Source organism: Orcinus orca, chromosome 20 (genome assembly GCF_937001465.1).
Source record: "Orcinus orca chromosome 20, mOrcOrc1.1, whole genome shotgun sequence".
Taxonomy (NCBI): Eukaryota; Metazoa; Chordata; class Mammalia; order Artiodactyla; family Delphinidae; genus Orcinus; species Orcinus orca.
Genome location: NC_064578.1, coordinates 19,256,729 through 19,276,484, shown reverse-complemented (window position 1 = coordinate 19,276,484; position 19,756 = coordinate 19,256,729). Strand labels below are relative to the sequence as shown.

General features: G+C 42.4%; 2 protein-coding genes and 1 non-coding gene across 5 annotated transcripts in view; 2 read left to right on the top strand and 1 right to left on the bottom strand.

Annotated features, from left to right (window-relative positions):
* The window catches only part of CBFB (core-binding factor subunit beta), a 60,389-nt gene extending 57,246 nt beyond the window's left edge, over positions 1-3,143 (top strand). For both annotated transcript variants that reach the window (XM_004280876.4, XM_004280877.4), the window contains exon 6: positions 890-3,143. In XM_004280876.4, the coding sequence (XP_004280924.1) occupies positions 890-958 (69 nt within the window). In that variant the 3' untranslated portion in view covers positions 959-3,143. The remainder of the gene's footprint in view (positions 1-889) is intronic.
* Positions 3,144-9,967: 6,824 nt separating this feature from the next.
* Positions 9,968-10,040, bottom strand: TRNAR-CCU (transfer RNA arginine (anticodon CCU)). The gene has a single exon. It is a non-coding gene; the product is annotated as a tRNA-Arg (tRNA).
* Positions 10,041-11,526: 1,486 nt separating this feature from the next.
* Positions 11,527-19,756, top strand: part of PHAF1 (phagosome assembly factor 1) — a 28,260-nt gene continuing 20,030 nt past the window's right edge. Inside the window, exons 1-2 of one of the 2 annotated variants that reach the window (XM_004280875.3) lie at positions 11,527-11,812; positions 17,551-17,633. In XM_004280875.3, coding sequence (XP_004280923.1) covers positions 11,749-11,812; positions 17,551-17,633 — 147 coding nt within the window. In that variant the 5' untranslated portion in view covers positions 11,527-11,748. The remainder of the gene's footprint in view (positions 11,813-17,550; positions 17,634-19,756) is intronic. The other variant, XM_033407735.2, reaches the window with a different exon arrangement.

Sequence of the window (19,756 nt, the reverse complement as noted above, 5' to 3'; positions counted from 1 at the left end):
CACAGAATTAGAACAAAAAAATTATACAATTTATATGGAAACACAAAAGACCCCAAATAGCCAAAGCAATCTTGAGAAAGAAAAATGGAGCTGGAGGAATCAGGCTCCCTGGCTTCAGACTATACCACAAAGCTGCAGTAATCAAGACAATATATGGTACTGGCACAAAAACAGAAATATAGATCAATGGTACAGGTAAGAAATCCCAGAGGTAAACCCACCCACCTGTGGTCACATATCTATGACAGAGGAGGCAAGAATATACAATGGAGACAAGACAGCCTCTTCAATAAATGGTGCTGGGAAAACTGGACAAGTACATGCAGAAGTATAGTTGATTTACAATGTGTTAATATCAGGTGTGCAGCACAGTGATTCAGATATATATATAGATAGATAGATATAGATAGATAGATAGATAGATATGTATACTTTTCCCTTATAGGTTATTACAAAATACTGAGTATAGTTCCCTGTGCTATACAGTAGGTTCTTGTTTGTTATCTATTTTATATATAGTAGTGTGTAAAATGTCAGCTAGTATTAAAAGGGAAAATGGGAAAGTTTGCTTCTAAGGTGATTGGATCATGTGTTCAAGTTAAACCCTTTATTCCCAAAGCTATAAATGTAGGTTTGTTGCTCTTTTATCCACAGTACATATTTTGATAATGCTCTTTTGAATATAATGAGATTTTTTATTCTTGGATTTTAAGGAAACTTTAACAAAATATTTCATACATAATCTAAATTGTTCTTTTTCTTCTTACATGTGGAGATACTGGCTGAAAATTTTTTTAGTTGCAAACTTTTCTTATGTGCTACTGTTATTTATTAGCACTTTGATTTTCAAAACACGTTTTAACCCTAAATTATGATTTTGTCATTGCAGGCAAGAAGACAACAAGACCCTAGTCCTGGATCCAGTTTAGGTGGTGGTGATGACCTCAAACTTCGCTAATTAGTGGCACAAAAGATGTGCCCCCCGCCCCGTCTTTACATATTCATTTCTAGTCGGCAGAAATAATTGACCAGAAACTGTGATAACTGGAGGTACTACGGTCTATTTCTCAACCTTAGGCAGTAACAAGACATCACAACTGCCATGGTTTTGCACTATGATATAATACCTGCATTTCTAATTTTGTATGCATGTAGCCAGTAATTATTTGAAATTTTCTTCTATGCAAGCTTACCTTGTTGACATTATTTTAGTGAGTTGAAACTATCCACTTGTAAAGCTCTTTTTTTCCACCATTTTAATTTAAAAGTTCATGTCATTTTAGAACAGGTCAAGAAATTAAAATTTTTATCAGAGGGTTTTTTCCCCTAATCAGTTGCTCTATTTTTTTTATTTTATTTTAGATGTGTTGGTTATACAGCTTCATTTTAGATAAATGTTCTTGGTTTTTTTGTTTTGTTTCCCCTGTTTCCTTCTGTGTTTTTATAGTCTATAGCATTTTAAAACTGCTGATGGTTTGCATTATTTACAAGCTAAAAACCTAGTAGCATAGAGCTGTCTGCCACACCTTCTAACACAAAGTTTACAGTTGTTAAAGTTGCAGTATCCTTTTAAATGTTGATAATCAGTTCCTTTTCTTTCCTTAACATAAATTTTAATTGGTATTAACTCTGGTCTGCCCCAGATCTGTTTTAGATTCTGTTCTGTATTCATGAGTTTGTGTGGAGATATTCTCCATATATGATAATATTCTACTGAAATACCTAAAGAAGTCACAGGCTGGCTTCTGTTTTATTCAGGGATTTTGTTTTTTTAAAGTCAATCAGAAAAGGGATACTGGAGCTTCTTCATGTATGTAACAGCATATTAAACTGGAGACAGTGATGAATCAGCTACAAAGGTAATGTTGTATTAAAATCATGTTTAAGATAGCTGCTTTTATGTGTATTTTATAATGCATGCTTTTGTAAAAACAATTCTAGGTGATGAAAGATTAGTCTTAGAGAGAAAATGTACATCTGTGCAGAGGATACATTTTCTTCCATTAATTATTCTGGAAAAAAATTCACAGGTTATATATATGGTATTTTCCAAAAGGACTATTAATAGAACCTTTTGAGATGAATTAGTATAAGAATATTTTTGAAATAGGCTCACTATCAAATTGATTGCAACTTTTTTTTTTTTTTTAATACAAGACTGGAAAAAAGTGCTAAGTCATGTGGTACCTCCTTACAAATATTTTTCATGGTCATTTTTGGTCATAATTAAATGTTACTACATTTCTGAATTTTTGCAAAAATGTATTTTATCAAAATAGAATGGCATTATTTTAAAGAGTTTGAAAAACTGACATGGTCAATTCAGAAAATGAACTGAAGTCTGAATAAGTTTATTGCATTTAAAACATATATGTATACTTGACTGATAAGGGAGGTGTGACTTTCATTGTATATAGGTCTTATAATTCATAAACATATCCTGTATCTCAGAATAAAAATATTTGTTATATATTTGAAGTCATGCATGGTAAAGGAGTGTGTTTAAATTGTTATAAACAATAATGCATCATAAAAGACCATGCTGATCTTGTGTAACTAAGTACTATGAATGAATTTGGTTGGTATTTGGTGTTGTGCAGCTCACATGTTTACACACTCAGTGCCCTAATTTCCCCTGAGGGAATCACCTTTTAAGTGGTCCTTACAGTGCTGTTTTAAGGTTACTTTATCACAGAGCTCCTTGGTTTTTGACTTCTGCACTTAAATTTTTTCTTTTCTAATAACATGATGATGGCACATTTTTCTCTATTGTTTCTAGCTAAGGGCTTTCAGTCCACCAGTAACTAAGATCAAATGTTACTAAATGTTCATGTTGCCATCCTTCTGTACATACTGTCATTTAGCATTGTGCTGCTTCCATCTGTCTTAATGCTGGCATTAAGATCATGAGCCCTTTTTCTCCAAAAGTGCAGGCTTTGAAAACTGCTTTTTTTTAAGTTATTGGTACAATTTGATATTTTTCCATAATCTATATTTAAACAAAATTACATCATTGCATCATCTTTTCTAAATTCATCCTCATTAAAACTTGCCTTAAGCTACCAGATTGCTTTTGCCACCATTAGCCATATTGTGTGTTTGTATGTTTAATTTACTTTCACAATAAACTTCTGTGTAGTGAACTTCTGGGTTTTGGCTCTTTATTAACATAATCCAACAATTTCTGTTCTGGTGTTCATTATGACATAAAAATTGATTTTGTTTCTGAGCTGTTCTTGCATTCTGCTTTTTAACCTTAAAATAAAAACCACCACCAACAGCAGTGGCATCTAGTGGTCATTTCTGTTAATTCCAAAGAAAATCTTTATATAACACAAAGAATACTAATTTCCCAGTGGGTATTATAGTTTTCAAAAAATCTGCCTTGATTTACCCATCCTATGAGGTATGACTATAGAGTAGTGACCTTGGAGGGAAGGAAGAATTCCAAAAATTACACATCCAAATAACTACCATCTTTCAAACTATTCATTTTAGGAATATACACTCAAGTTGATTGTGCTGGTGTCATTTCAGACATTCTTAGGACTTTGCTTGGCATTTTCCTACATCAGAAAATTAAGCCTTTTACTCTAGAAGTATGTCCTAAGCTTGATCCATAAGGAAAAATATACTTATTCACTACCAGACTTATTGCAAATAACAAATACCTTTAAATGCTGAATTGGTACCATGAAGCAAAATTCCAAAGAATAAGATTCATACTCTGAGGGTTAATTTCAAAAATTATTTGAGCAGTAGCATCATGGTTTCAATAAGTATATCACCTCTAGAAACAGGTATTTGGATATGTTAGTTTGGGGCTACCTGGAAAAAGAAATCTCTTACTTGATGTATGCCTCATTTGGCACTGGGGAGCTTTTTCAAGCTATAAGCCATTGTGTGGATTATCCATTGCTACATAACACATTGCCCCCAAATTTAGCAGCTTAAAACAGTAAACATCATCCCACAGTTTCTGTGAGTCAGAAATCTGGAAGAAGCTAAGCCCAGTGGTCTGATCGAGGGTCTCTCCTGAAGTTAGAGTCAGATTGTCAACCTGAGCTATCGTCATCTCAAGGCTTACTTGTGGCTGAAGGATCCCCTTCCAAGCCCACTCGTGGCCATTGACTGGCCTCAGTTTCTCACAGGCCATTGGGTGTAAGCCCTTGATTCCTAGGTGCTGGGGATGAAGAAGTCCTTCCTTGGCATGTGGGTGTCTCCATAGGGCAGCTCATGACTTGGCAGCTGGCTTTCCCAGAGCAAGTGATCCAAGGAAGAGTGCATGCCTAAGATGAAAGCCACATCTTTTTTTTTTTTTTTTTGGCTGTGTTGGGTCTTTGTTGCTGCATGTGGACTTCCTCTAGTTGTGGCGAGCGGGGCTTCTCCGTTGTGGTGCGCGGGCTTCTCATTGCAGTAGCTTCTCTTGTTTCGGAACTCGGGCTCTAGGCGCACGGGCTTCAGTAGTTGTGGCACGTGGACTCAGTAGTTGTGGCTCACAGGCTCTAGAGTGCAGGCTCAGTAGTCGTGGCACACGAGCTTAGTTGCTCCATGGCATGTGGGATCTTCCTGGACCAGGGCTGTAACCCGTGTCCCCTGCATTGGCAGGCGGATTCCTAACCACTGCGCCACCAGGGAAGTCCAAAGCCACATCTTAATAACCTAATCTTGGGCTGCCATATTTCATTATGTTAGAAGTGAGTTGCTGGGTTAGGCCCACAGTGAAAGGGAGGAGTTACTAAGCTTCATCTTGAAGGGGGGAGGTGTCAGAGAGTTTATGGTCATATTTTTAAAACCACCACAGCCATTTTGCCATATTTATATATGTAACTGAGTACTTATAAGACAACACTGGGGGACTTCCCTGGCAGTGCATTTGTTAGGACTCAGCGCTTCCAATGCAGGGGGTGCGGGTTCGATCCCTGATCAGGGATCTAAGATCCCACAGGCTGTGTGGCACAGCCAAAACAAAAAACAACAACATTGGCGTTTTGATCTCCCAAACATTCTTTAAAGGTAAGATTTCAGTCATTTGCAGGCATATTTCAAGGCGTGATTCTCCTGGTAGCATCAATTCCCTTTCCTGCATCACCACCATATATACAGATATGGCATTTCAAAGATGTTCCGAGTCTAGAAAATTACAATTTGTAGAGTAGAATCATGGGTGGAAATGGCAGTTTAGTTCGTTTAAATACAAGATAACTCTAAAAGTCACTGTATTAGTCAATTCTCAGCTTTTGGCCAGAATAAGCAACTTAAAGTCATTATTGGCCTTTTTCAGGTTTCAGAAACATTTGAAAATGTGAGAAGATAAGATACAGGGAGAAATATTTTGTTAGAGAAATCATGTATATCCATGTATGGTAGGTACTAGCCATGTGTGGCTGTCGAGCACTTGAAATGTGGCTAGTAAAACCAAGAAACTGAATTTATGTTTTAATTTAAAAACTGAGGCAGTGTTAAATATTTTTCTGTTAAAACTTTGTTTTGGGAGGACTACATTCCATGTTAGCCTTTGAAAATTTTGTGTCCAGGTTGAGATGCACTGTTAGTGTAAAATACTAAATATCAAAATCTAATACAAAAGAAAAAAATAGATTTAATTTTGCTTACATGTTAAAATATTTTTATATACTGGGTTATATTGGGTTAAATAAAATACATTAAAATTAACTACCTTTTTCCTTTTTAATGTGGCTAGTAGAAAATTTTAAATTGCATGTATTGGCTTACATCGATATTAGGATTGTAAGTGGGCAAAGGACAGATCATACAACCAAAAGGAAAAATGTTAAAAAAAAAAATTGAGGCTTACTATCACTGTTTAAAAAAAGAGATTAAAACAAAGTATGATGATTTTACCTCCTAGGATCATTTAGGGGAAAAAATGTATATATCCAGTGCCCTAAAGAGACACTGTCTCTGCCCTCACGGAACCTACAATCTGGCTCAAAACCTAAACAAAAGCAGTATTGTTTAAAGTTGTACTGGAAGTTGTGGCTGTTACGGGGCACATCTAACTTGGTCTGGGTGCTCAAGAAAAGGCTTCCTTGAGACATCTGAGCTGACATCTGAAAGATGGCAGACATTATTCCAGCATTGAGAAGATGACAAAAGTATTACAGGTAACGTGGCAAGTTTGAGAAACTAGGCGCAGTTGAGTACGACTGGACCATGGAGTGGAGGGGGCGCTGCCGCAGTGAGACAAATCTGAAAGGGTCAGCAGGGGCCTGGGTGAGGGTCACAAGCAGTGCTGGATGGACTTTTCCAGCCATGTTCAAGTGTCTGGACAATTCCCTAGGGCAAGCAGGAAGCCACTGAGGGGTTGGGAGTTTGAGGGAATGGGTGGTTGATAAAGCTCGTTTTGGTTGATAGAACAAGACTAGAAGCAGCAAGTCAGTCCCACTGATCATATGGTGACCCAGTAGGGAGATTAAGGGTAGTTTAGTGGGCATGGAAACACTTCAAGCTGGAGAAAAAAGTACAGGAGACATAACTGGCAATTTTCCCCTGTTTCTCTTACCTGGATAGGCTGGTTGTGTTGCCTAAAACCCCCAAAATTTTATTGGCTTAAAGACTTATCTCTTATTTGTTAAATACCCATCAGTGATTGACCTAGGCTGACAGAGCCATCACTGGAACATTGCCAGCCATGTGACAGAGCCAAGAAAATAGTGTAATGAAAGGGGCACTTTTAAAACTGTCACCTGAAATTGACACGAGACTTCTGTTTACATTTCATTGGACCTAGCAAATCACAAGGCCATGCCCAGCTGCATCTGGGCAGAAAACCACAATCCTACCTTTTGCCCAGGAAAGAGAATATTTGTGAATAGCTCCAATGACTATCACAGGCCACCCTTTGAATTATTAAATATTTAATTTTACTCTCTTGCCCTCAACAAAATATATCTACCATGGGAGACAACCTAAAAGTCCCAGCTGATCAGGTATTGAACTAAAATTCTGTGATATGTGGTTATCTGCCCACACAGCCAATATACAGTGGTGAAATAGGGACAGGAAAACTGCAGGAAACACTTCCATTCAGAAAGGGAAGAATCAAGTCATTGGTCTTTTATGAAATGACAGTTATGAAATGTCATTAGGGAGAACATTTGAAGGCCCCCTACTCTGAGAGGGGAGTGTTCTTTGTAAGACTGATTGGGAGAGACTCCCCAATTCATCGCTTTCCATGACCCATGGCCCCATCCCTGGTTTTTTGTTTTTTGTTTTTTGTTTTTTACCTTGATAAATACAAGCAATTAGTAATCATGGTACTAAGATTCTGCTTTCCAAGTTCTTCAGCTAGGGCTTCAAACTTGGTACATTTCCTGCCTCCTAAATTACCACATGTGACAGTTTTAACAAAAGGATTAGCATCCTTCCAGCCTCCAGTGTCAGTTCCCCCAGCTACTTTCCTATCTTGACACCACCATCCATCCAGCTACCCAAAGCTGGAAACCTGTGGGGTTTTTTTGTTGTTGTTGTTTTTTTGCGGTACGCGGGCCTCTCACCACTGCGGCCTCCCCCGTCGCGGAGCACAGGCGGAGCACAGGCTCCGGACGCGCAGGCCCAGCGGCTATGGCCCACGAGCCCAGCCGCTCTGCGGCATGTGGGATCTTCCTGGACCAGGGCACGAACCCGCGTCCCCTGCATCAGCAGGCGGACCCCCAAACACTGCGCTACCAGGGAAGCCCTGGAAACCTGTGTTTTTATCCCTGACTCTTTTTCTCAGTCATCGTCTACATCCAATCTGTAGATCCTGCCAATGGATTCCATCAGTTCTCTGTCAGTACTAGATTTTTTTTTTTTAATTAACAGCTCTGTAGGTTTTTTAAAAAACCATTTTAAAAAAATTTATTTCTTTTTTTGGCCATGCCGCACGGCATGCAGGATCTTAGTTCCCCAACCAGGGATCAAACCCGTGCCTCCGGCAGTGGAAGTGTGGAGTCTTAACCACTGGACCACCAGGGAAGGCCCACTACTAGATTTTTTTTTTTTAATTTGTAGTTACACACAAAGCTTTTACCATAACTCAGACACTCTTACAATTGCAGTCCTCCTAACAAATCTGTGAAGTTATGGTCATTTTACAAATGAGGAAAACTAAGGCATGGAGAAATTAAGTAACTTGCCCAAGGCATAAAACTCTTAAAGGACAGAACTGGGATTCAAATTCCCGGTCCATGTACTTAATCACTCACTATACCCTGACCTGAGGCTGTCCCTGCATATCTGACTTGGACCACCTCGATGACTACCTGTGCTCCCCTGAAGGTCTTAGCAGTTCACCAACATCCAGTTCAATATTTCTGAACATCCGCACCCTCAGTTTGGGGGAACAGCAGTTGCTGACATTCTCCCAAGTGGTCCTACTCCCCTGAGACACCTCCTGCTTCTGCTCTGTGTATCAGGCTCTGGACTCGGGCCTCCTCCCAGACTACCATCCCAAAGCTGTCACTCCTACCCCTGACAAAAACCTGGGTGGATCACACTTATGTCAATGGCTTGGGACAGCACAATGAGCTAATATAACCATTTGTTGTTGACTGACATTGTGCACAGAAACCTGTCTATTATCCCAGTAAGGAGATTCTTAGGGGCATCCCCAACCTTGTTCTTCCTCTTTCTTGGGTTTTCCAAACTAAAACTCCTTTTCACTGTTGATGAAAAAATTAATCAGTCGATTCAAGAAAGAAATAGAAAATATTATTCAAGCCAAATTGAGGATTATAACGTGGGAACTGCCTCTCAGAAAGCCCTGAGAACTCTTCCACCCGTTAGAGGTCAAAGCACAGTTATATAAGTTTTTGAGACAGTGGGCTATACATTAAATGACATACTATTGACAGTTTACACAATCCAGATCATGCATACCAGGTGAGTAGTGGGTCATGGGTCATCATGGCCCCTTACAAGATTAAGAAGAAAGGTTATCTCAAGGAGTTGTGACCCTTGATGAGATTAAGAAGGAATGTTATCTCCTAAGGAGGTCTGGTTAATGCAGGTGCATAACACACACTAAAGGGGAGGGAGGAGGCCCAAATTTTATGTTTAAATTTTTCTTGTCTTGCCATAAAATATGGATTTTATTCCATCATCACGTTGTTATCCATAGTGTGTGGCTTTCTCTTTCTCCTTCCTCTCTTATACCCTTCGTTGTCCACCAGAAATAAGTCCCTCCAAGTGTTTTTTAAATAGAAGAACCATTCCTAGTCTAGTTGGATTTGAGTTAAATTCAGACATTCCAAATTGACTAAGATTACTCCCCACCAACCTTATGTTTTTCTCCAGGCCAGCTGCCCAACAACACATCTTTAACGCTTGCCATGCATTGTAAGAGGTAAATGTCCCCCTGATCACTGGCCCCTGCCTCTTTCCCTGTATTCGGTATTATTGATAATTTTTTGTTTATCTTTCAAGAAATGTTCTCCCTTTTACGGTATGGCCAATGTTCTATTTTATTTATTTATTTTTTTGGCCGCACCATGCGCACAGCATACAGAATCTTAGTTCCCCGACCAGGGATGGAACCCGTGCCCCCTGCAATGGAAGCATGGAGGAGTCTTAACCACTGGACTGCCAGGGAAGCCCTAAGGCCAATGTTTCTTTTATTTCTGATTTTACAGGAAAAAAATGGGTCATACTATACAATTTTGCACCTGGCTTTTTTCTCTTGGAGCTCCTTCCACATCAGCACATAGAGATATACTTCATTTTAAAAAATGGATCCTATTATACATATATATCAGAGTTTAGTTAGCCACTTTCCTACTGGTGGACATCTCAGTGACTTAGTTTTATTATTTTGGCATAGGATTCTGCAAATGGACATCCTTCTCCGTATTTGTCTTTCAATATTTATTTATTTATTTTGGCTGCACTGGGTCTTAGTTGTGGCATACGGGCTCTTAGTTGTGGCATGCAGACTTCTTAGTTGCCACATGCATGTGGGATCTAGTTCCCCAACCAGGGATCGAACCTGGGCCCCCTCCATCAGGAGCACAAAGTCTTACCCACTGGACCACCAGGGAAGTCCCTCCATGTTTGTCTGTTTTTTAAATTTATTTATTTATTTATTTTTGGCTGCGCTGGGTCTTCTTTGCTGTGCGCTGGCTTTCTCTAGTTGCGGCGAGCGGGGCTACTCTTCATTGCGGTGCGCGGACTTCTCATTGCAGTGGCTTCTTGTCATGGAGCACCAGCTCTAGGTGCGAGGGCTTCAGTAGTTGTGGCTCGTGGGCTCAGTAGTTGTGGCTCACGAGCTCTAGAGCACAGGCTCAGTAGTTGTGGCGCACGGGCTTAGTTGCTCTGCGGCATGTGGGATCTTCCTGGACCAGGGATCAAAAACCCGTGTCCCCTGCATTGGCAGGCGGATTCTTAACCACTGCCAGTAGCAGTGGCCAAGTTTTGATAGAGCCTTCCATGTTACACTCCTATCAAGCCAGTTTAAGAATTTAGCATGTCACTCTCTCCCCTGCTGAAAACCTTTCTCCCGGGGCAATGTAATGCAAAGAATTTGAGTTCTACCGCCTAGGTCCACAAGGCCTTTAGCCAATCTGGGCCTCATTTTTTTTCCTGCCTGTAAAGTGAGATTATAACCAATCTTGCATCTCAGGGTGGTTGTGAGAATCCAGAGGCTGCATTCACCAAGGGTCAGCTCCAGAAGAAGCCTGGTTGTCTTTCAGTTTTAGAGTGTCCCAGGGCACGGGCCAATAGCTCAGGATGAACAGGCTAAAAGACCCCCTACTCCCGACTTGTAAATGAGGCAACTGAGGCACAAAGAGTACCAGCGGTTTGGTCAAAACCACACAGCGTTGGCGGTAAAGCCGTCTCTGGCGGAGTCCGAGCTGCTGCCCTGGGGGCTGCGCACAGCTGAAGGTACTCAACCAGGAGATCGGGCTTAGCTCCTCCCCTCTACCCTAGTCCTCTCCCTCAACTGCCCCCCGCCCCGCCCCTACACACATGCTCGAGCCCACTCCTCGTTTGCTTTGAGTTCGACCCGAGCCCCAGGGGCCGCAGCGAGAAGGAATCATTCCTGAACAACTAGAGGCAGCTGCGGCCGCTGTCAGTCTCGGCACCAACCGAGAGTGCCAGGGCGCTGGCGCGTCTTGGGCTTTGAGACTCCGTGTCCTCCCTCCCCGCTGGACCTCAGGTGGTGCGCCCTCGGAACTCGCCTTTTGCGCCCAGTGACTGTGAGTGGGCCGTACATGCAGAGACGGCAGACAGGTGCTGTATAGCCATGTCACATGCATGTATTGCGTGGTTCAGACATCCTTCTGTGAAACGTGTGCGGTGTGGTGTGCAGATGTAGAGGTTCACAGAGTACGGTGCTCCTCGTTCCAAGAGCGCCAGCACTTCCGGATGGTACTCTGAGGCCTCTCTCTGCCTTCGCCCGGACCGTCGCAGCAGCCTATCCGGAGTTTGTGCCTGAGTGACTCCGCCTTAGCTCCGCCCCCGCGATTGAAATCCCACCTTCGCCCCGCCTCTGCCACACTTTACGGCCCCGCACGCCACTTTTGCCGCAGACGCTCCTGCTGCCGCCGCTGCTGAAGGCTGTTGCCGGTGAGGTGAGGTGAGGTCAGGTGAGGTGTGGTGTTGGGCCGGTAGCGTTGGCGACCGGGTAGAGGTGGAGAACAGGGCTGCCGCGGGTCGGCGGGGACGGTGGGTCACCTGCTGCTTTGTTTCTTCAGCTCCGGTCCCGTCCGCACTGCCGCAGAGAGGCCGCCCCGGCGAGCCGAACCAATGCTGGATCTGGAGGTAGTGCCCGAGCGCTCTCTGGGAAATGAGCAATGGGAATTCGCTCTGGGTGAGTATGGGGTCCTCCCTCACGACCCTACTCGCTGATCCTTCCTTCCTTCCTTTCTGGCCCTTCCCACCTCTGGGCTCTGCTCCTTACTCCCCTGCGCCCGCGGCTCCTCGGCTCTTTGGAGCTCCAGCCACTAGATGCCCGCTCCGACCGCCCCGACCCGGCAGCGTACCGCTCTGCCAGGCCCTGACGCCCTTGCATCAGGCCTCAGCGGGGCCCCTCCTGGGGCAGTGCTTCAGTAATAATAACAATAACAATGGCTGACACGCCCCAAACATTGACTCAGGGCCAGGCCCCATTCTCCTCTGCATAATTATCTCAAGTATGCCGCCGGGGTTGCTACTCTTGTTATTTCTATCCCCATTTTACAGACCAAATAACTAAGAAGTGACTGACACCCTTAAACACCGCCACAGTGGTCTGTCTCCCTTTGCTTTTCTGGGCTGTGGGTAGCCTCTAGGAGAAACCCAGGCACTGTTCTCATCGTCAGATGTCGGGGATCTGGTCAAGGGAGTTAAGGAGAGTTTGTGTGTGTTAAAGGAAATTCTGACTAGCTTCCTTCTCGTTTTTATGTGGTTGATGTGTGGTGTAATCTAAACCCAGACCTTAGCCGAGAGAGTTAAAGGTTGAATGAAATAGGAGTTCGGGGAAAGTAACATTTAGCTTGTAGAAAATGCAGGTTGGCCATTTTGTGAGTTTTGGCCCATTTTTTCCCTTTCCTCAACCTCACTACCTTTATGTGTACAATCATTTGCATTCGGTAACCCCAGAGGGTGTTTACTTTTATGTTCCAGCACTAGGAAGGAGGGGGTGGGGAGTGGGTGTCTGTGCTGTTTGTTTGTGCAGGGCTGAACTTTTGTCACACTAATTTGGGCTACTGGACTGAGGCAGCTGCTCCATTGGGCTATAGCTTATCCTTGAATCTGGAAGACTCATGTCTATGGAGATAGGGTAGTTGAGAAACTGCAGAACAGGTTTGCTGGTAGGACTCTGCTGGTGCTCAGTGTCTCCGTGAACTGAACAACAATCCTCCTCTGGGTTGTAGGAGCCAGTTTTATTGAGAATTTTCAGTCACCTTCTCGCAACACTGCAGCTTCTTGTGAAGCACCAAGAACTTGATTGAGAGGCTAATAATAATATCTTTGCCGCCAGGCCCATTTGTCATGCTGATGCTGTTTGGCTTCTAGTTAGGAAAGAACCTCCCCTAACCACAGCTTATGCTCATACCAAGACTTCACAGGGTGGAGTGAAAACTGTAACTGTAGCTTCAAACTGTGCTTGATGGTGTGACCAGGTTGTGGATCTCTGTAGTGCAGTCTCTGGGTCAAAAGTAGTGATTAGGATATCATTTGAGATTTCCAAAAAATTGGGTGGGAGAGTAAGGCTTCTTCTGTCAACTGTTGCTTTGATACCTTAACCCCTACTCCTAACTTTGCCAGTTTCTAGGAATTAAGGATTTGGGTAGTTCTTTTAGGCTGTCTAAGTAGCAACCACAAACAGTGAAAAGAGCATTTTTGTACATTGGGCCCAGAATTGAACTTTGAGTGAAAGCTTAGTTCCTCGGGGAACTAAGATCCCACAAGCCGCTCAGCATGACCAAAAAAAAATTCGTATTTTTGAATTGTGTCTGCCTGAGAGATGGTGGTCATTTAACTTCCCCAAGCTTTTTATAAAAAAGTAATTTTTCCCTCTTTCTCAACCTTCTTCCCAGCCCTCAACACATTTAAACTGCACTTGAGGCTGATAGGTAGGGATAGGTCTAGTAAGTGGATCTGTGCTTTAGAATTACATTCTTAGGCTAGACTAAAGTCACCACAACCCTGTAAGGTGACCTCCATTTGCCAGATGAAGAACAGGCTCGGAAAGGCAGAGAGGAGAAAAAGAAGCCTAACAGGGTTTTCTGCTTCTCACTGCTCTGTCCTGAGTATGGGCTCAGCTTTGTCTCCAGGTTTCTTTTTGGAATCTGTGCAAATGCAGATATATCTAGCCCTTGCCATCATCCGCCTGGCACGGTGAGGAGCTGCATCCAGCTTTTTGGCTGCCTTCCTGGGCTTTGTGTACTCTTGGGAGATTAGGGAAATGCCAACAACACAGAGACAGGAAAGCCTAGGCAGAGAGGAATCTCTGAGAGTGCCACCCATGGGTTGACCAATGGTGGAGTAAAGGCAGTGCAAACTTGAAATGTTTTCAATGAGACTTGCAGGATGTATTGGTATGGAGACATATCTCTAAATTCGTTTTTAAATTAATCTTGAAAAAAATTGATAACTAACAAGGACCTACTGTATAGCACAGGGAACAGGGAACTCTTCTCAGTACTCTGTAATGACCTATATGGGAAAAGAATCTAAAAAAGAGTGGACATATGTATATGTATAACTGATTCACTTTGCTGTACAGCAGAAACTAACACAACATTTTATATCACCTATACTCCAATAAAAAAAATTTTTAAAAATTAATCTTGAAAATGCCCAAGCAAGGTAGATTTAAAGGGTCACTGGAGAATGGTCTTCTCTGAGATTACCTTGTTCCAGAGAGACTAGGGGCTTACTCTATTGAAGGGTCATTCTGTGGACTCTGCTTATAATCATTGAAAATTGAGTAAGAAGTGGTCATAAGCCCTGAAGAGCTTAGTCTAGTGGGAGGGAAGGCGTACAGAAATAGTTCATTTTATTATGAGGTAGAGGTTGTATAGGGTGCTGTGGAAGGGGAGAAGAGACTTGACCTGACCTGGGAGTTCAGAGAAGGCTTCCTATTAATCTGTAGGAACCAATACCATTCCTGGAGCCAGTGGGCACCAGGAAGGCCCTATTAGAAGTCTACTGCCAGATTTTTCAACTACACTTCCATAGACATAAATCTTCCAGTCAGGTTTTAAAAAAAAAAAAAAAGTGGGAAAGATAGATGGTGTGGGGAGCTGCAAGCAACTTGGTATTTTAATTAGAGCATGATGTACTAGTGGAAGAAGATCAGATCCCCAGATTCCCTATTTGTAGTTAGCTGCCTGGGACACTATCAAAGAGTCTCTGTTCAGTGGAAAAAAGGATGTCTATTCGTAAAGTGTTGTGGGCATGGGTTTAGGAAGAAAGTTTGGTGACTAGATTTGGAGATATGGGTAAGGAAGAGGAATCTAGAGGTTTCTGGCTTGAGTGACTGTGTTAGAGATGAGATCCAGAATACAAAGGAGAGGCCAGATTGAAGAGAAGATTAAAAAGTCACTTTTAATCTGTCAACTCTTCATTTGCCTTTTTTTAAAGGTTTATTTATTTATTTAAAATATTTATTTATTTATTTGGCTGCACCAGGTCTTAGTTGTGCCACGTGGGATCTTTAGTTGCGGCATGCGGGATCTAGTTCCCTGGCCAGGGATCAAACCTGGGCCCCCTGCATTGGGAGTGTGGAATCTTAACCACTGGACCACCAGGGAAGTCCCTATTTGCCTTTTGATATATACAGAAAACAGATTGAGATGTAAGTCAGAAACTAGTTGGTTGGGTGAGTGAGGGATGGGCAGAAGGAAATACTGCCCATCATAGAGACTTGGGAAAGTTGGAGGAACAGCAGGAAAGAGTGGTATTGGTGGAGACAGGATGAGAATTCTCAGAGGGAGAGGGTGGTCCTAAGGGTCTACAGGATCTGTTTATTGTACCTAATTGCTTTATTTCACTCATTCAGAGCTCGACAGGTACATAGAACCACTTACTGTTGTGTGGTGGGCATGGTGATTGAGTGCTGAGGATACAGCCGTAAGACAGACATTGTCTCTGTCCTCAAGGAGGCATGTAGGGGAGACTCTTACAGATAAATAAATGGAATGGGAGGCTTCATTAGATAAGGCAGTCAGGGAAGTGAAGTGTGAGCCAAGACCTGAAGAGTGAGAAGAACCAGCTATGGGAAGAACATTTCAGCAGAGTTGAGTTAGTGCAAAAGCCTAAAGTGGCCAAGAGCTTGATGTGTGCTAGGAACAAAGGGAGGCTTGGTGAGCAGTGGAAAGAGTAGAGGAGGTGGCCAAGGTCCAGAATATTCAGGGCTGTTAGGTGATGGCATGTTGTTTGGGTTTTATCCCCCTGGATTGTGAAACCACTGGAGGGTTATAAGCAGGCAAATAATGAGTAAGGTGTAGGATGTGTAGACTGACCATATACTCCACACCCTTTGGGGGGTTAGGTAACTCTTAGAGCTAGAATGGTGCTCGGGTTTCTTTGCCATATACATGGTTGGTTCCCTTTAGAGACCTTTTGTAGCCTTCCTTTACCAGCAGCTGTGTGACAACTGGTCGTTGGTGGCTGCTTTGTCTGCTCCAGGTGGGTTACTCCCTGGAAGCCTCAGTACCCAAAGATTCCAAGGCCAGGAATTTGATGTGGTTAGGTGCAAAAGAACCGTCCCTCAAGAAACTGGTTTGTGCCATGTGGCCTTCTCTTTCTCAGCACCTGAGGTTATCTGTCTTGCCTACATGGATGTTTGCCCATTCCCTATGGGAGAGACAGCACAGATGCTCCTCCATTTCAGGAATGGCAAAGCTGAATGGTGCATCAACTTGTTCATATTCTCAACAAACATTTAAGTCTCTACTGTGTGCCAGGCTCTATGCTATAGAAGGCTGGGAAGTACCTTAAGGTGTGGTTCCCTCCAACTTTCTTCAAACCGTAGAATGGACCATTGAATGAAGGCAGGATTAGATCATTGTTTAAATGTAGATGGGTCACACATTTTTTAACTTTCTAATTCTTTGTGTGTGAGCTCTTTTCTGCACATCTCTCCTGGAATCAGAGGTAAACTGATCTTGAATGTGAGCCACTGTGCTGCCCCAAGGTCATATGGTGGTCCTTCTTCCTTTCTCTTATTACCTAGCCCATAATCCTTCAGTCCCACTAAATAAATGTTTATTCAACAGCCACTGTATGGGTCCCCAGTGCTGGGGATCCAGAGAGTGGTGAATAACACAGACACTGTCCTTGCACTCATGAAGCTTTGTTTTTGGATTGTCTCTGAGTTTCTTCTTGTTTGAAATATAATGCACTCTGTGAGAACATACTTTTTGCTGTTCCCCATGAGTCCCTGGAATCTTTGAGATGTCATTGGGATCTGGATTTCTTAAACTGGGGGCATATGTAAATTTGTTTAAAATGGCCCACAAGTTAAAAAATCAAGTGTTAAGATTTAGAGGATGTTTGTGGGTTGATAAGTGAGAATCCATTGAAATCCTTCATAAAATAAGTTGATTCTGGTAATTGTGTGATATTTTTTTCACTTTTTAAATGAGCCCTTACAAATCATATGCTCCTGCAGACTAAAAGAGGAGACAGATATCAGAAAGGAAGAGAGGAAGGACCTGCCTAGGTTATATGTAATCATGGCAGAGTGAGAATCAGAACCTTGGCCTCCAGAGTCATGCAGTCAATGCATTTCTTACTCTATTCTTTGGTTCCAGCTGACTTGCTTTCTCTAAGCCCTTTGCCTGCTTGGGATCAACATGGAAGTCCCCATTTCCAGGAAGTCTTTTATATTTACTCCCTCCCCTTATACAATCCACTTATTCCCTTAGTGCTTGCCATTAACTTTATTCTCTAGCTCTTACTGCTTATTGAACGTTTATTTACTCAATATGTCCATAGACTTTAGTGGCGTCTGCTCCCACCCCAGGCTTTACTACAGGGACTAATGCCTAGTACAGTGATAGATGCCAGTAAATGGATAGCCCAAGTAACCACACAGGTGTCCTTGCTTTATTTCAGGAATGCCTCTGGCTCAGGCAGTAGCCATTCTTCAGAAGCACTGTCGCATCATAAAAAATGTCCAGGTTCTCTACAGTGAACAGGTGAGTGGTGGCTGATTTGTTTACTGAAATAGCATCCCTACTCAGTGAATCATTTCTGGAAGCTGATGCTCTGGGAGATACTGACTGGCAGGAATTCCTAGGTCAATGCATTTGAATGGGAGAGTCTTCAACACTAGTCAGTTACCAAGTACATTTTCTTTGATTCTGAAACTTGTGGTTTTGATAATCTAGTGCTGCCAAGCTTAGACAAGCCGTAATAACCAAACTTGGTTTTTTTATTATGTTTGACTTACCTACTGGCTCTTAAAAGGGGCTTTTTCAGTGGGAGGTCACCTCAGGGATTGTCTGGTCTTCTAGGGTGCTTGCCTTCCACTTTCATGTTTAGTCTTTTCTGCTTTGTTGATTGCTTTGGTTTGTGTTCAGGATTGTTGCAGTACAGATTTCTAGCTAGCACAGCATCCCAGACTTGAAAAAAAGCAGGTATAGCTCACCCCTTTACTGAGAATGATCTGATATACGGAAATTACAAAACATTGGCTCCAAGTTAATGGACATGTTTTACTTTTTCTTTTTTTTTTGGTCTGATTTATGGTAGTCTCTATTAATGTTGTGCCCAGAATTAACCCCTATAGTATAATGTTATATGTACCTACAAGGACCTTTTCAGTTTCCAGAAAGAGTATACTATATTTTAGGTTGGCACTGGAGCAGAACTTTTTGAACATCAGGATTTCTTTTATTAGGTTTTATAAGTAAAGTTAGAAACATTTTTATAGACCTTTAGAAATAAGATTCTTCTTATCTCTAAAAATGCAGTCTCCCTTCTGTTGAACTCACTGGAATCCGTAGTTCTTCTGGACACAGACACTATGGAGCAATCTTTGTGGTGCCCTGTGTGTCATAAACCTCAGGGAATAGTTTTGATCCTACACAGGCTATAAGATGTTCTCAGTGCCTTTTCTGAGACCCTTTAAGTACCAAAATGATGATTTTATTTCCATTTGTTTCAATTAGTTTCTGATCCTAAAGCAACTGACAGCTTATTTTTGACATGAAGAATGTTGTGGATTAGAGGTGGGTGAGATTTCTGTGAGGCTTCCCAGTTTGGCTTAGTGTCAGAGTTGAGCCTGTTACCTATACCCAAACATTATATTTCATAGTACTGTACCCCTCTGCCAGCCTAGTGAGGCCCATGTGAGGGGTCCTTCTGAGACAGGGAATGCTTAATCTCCAAGCAAGTGCTTGGATATTCTTGTGCCTACCACAAAACACAGAACTTGGGCAGAGGTTCGTGGAGCCACAATGCCAAAATGGTTTCTCATTTATTAAGTGAAGAATGGTGACTTCCTCTTTTTTGCACTCAGATCATCCCTAACCTTATTTGACTTTCAGTGTTAGACCATGAGGGACTTACTCAGGACAGGTAGCAGCCATCAAAACAGGGATAATGGGCTTACTTCTTGAACTTATAGCCACCAGTACATTTAGTTAAATCAGATTTAAGCACCCAAGATTAGATACATTAGAAAGTAGGCTTTAAACTTTCTTAACCAATTATTTTAAATGAAGTATATTTCATATATCACTACCTTGTTGTCTGTCATTCCAGTCTTTGGGTACAAATAGTAGTTTTAACTTTTAACATTAATTAAGCTAATTTCCCCCAGTGTCTTCTAAGCAGCTGGAATCATAGGGTTTTGGGGTTTTTTTTGTTTGTTCTATTTATTTATTTACTTTTGGCTGCATTGGGTCTTTGTTGCTGCATGCGGGGCTTTTCTCTAGTTGCAGCGAGCAGGGACTACTCTTCATTGCGGTGGCTTCTCTTGTTGCGGAGCACAGGCTCTAGGTGCACGGGCTTCAGTAGTTGTGGCACACAGGCTCACTAGTTGTGGCTCACGGGCTTAATTGTTCCGCGGCATGTGGGATCTTCCCGGGCCAGGGCTCAAAACTGTGTCTCCTGTATTGGCAGGTGGATTCCCAACCACTGCGCCACCAGGGAAGCCCCCGGAATCATAGGTTTTTAAATCCAGACCTTGGTTCAGATCTATGCTTTTCCCCATTTCTTGGTTGTCCGACTGCAGCAAGTTAATAACCCGACTGGTTCTCCTTCTGTAAAGTGGATATGGTTTCCTTATAATAGAATAATCTTTTGATGAGGATCA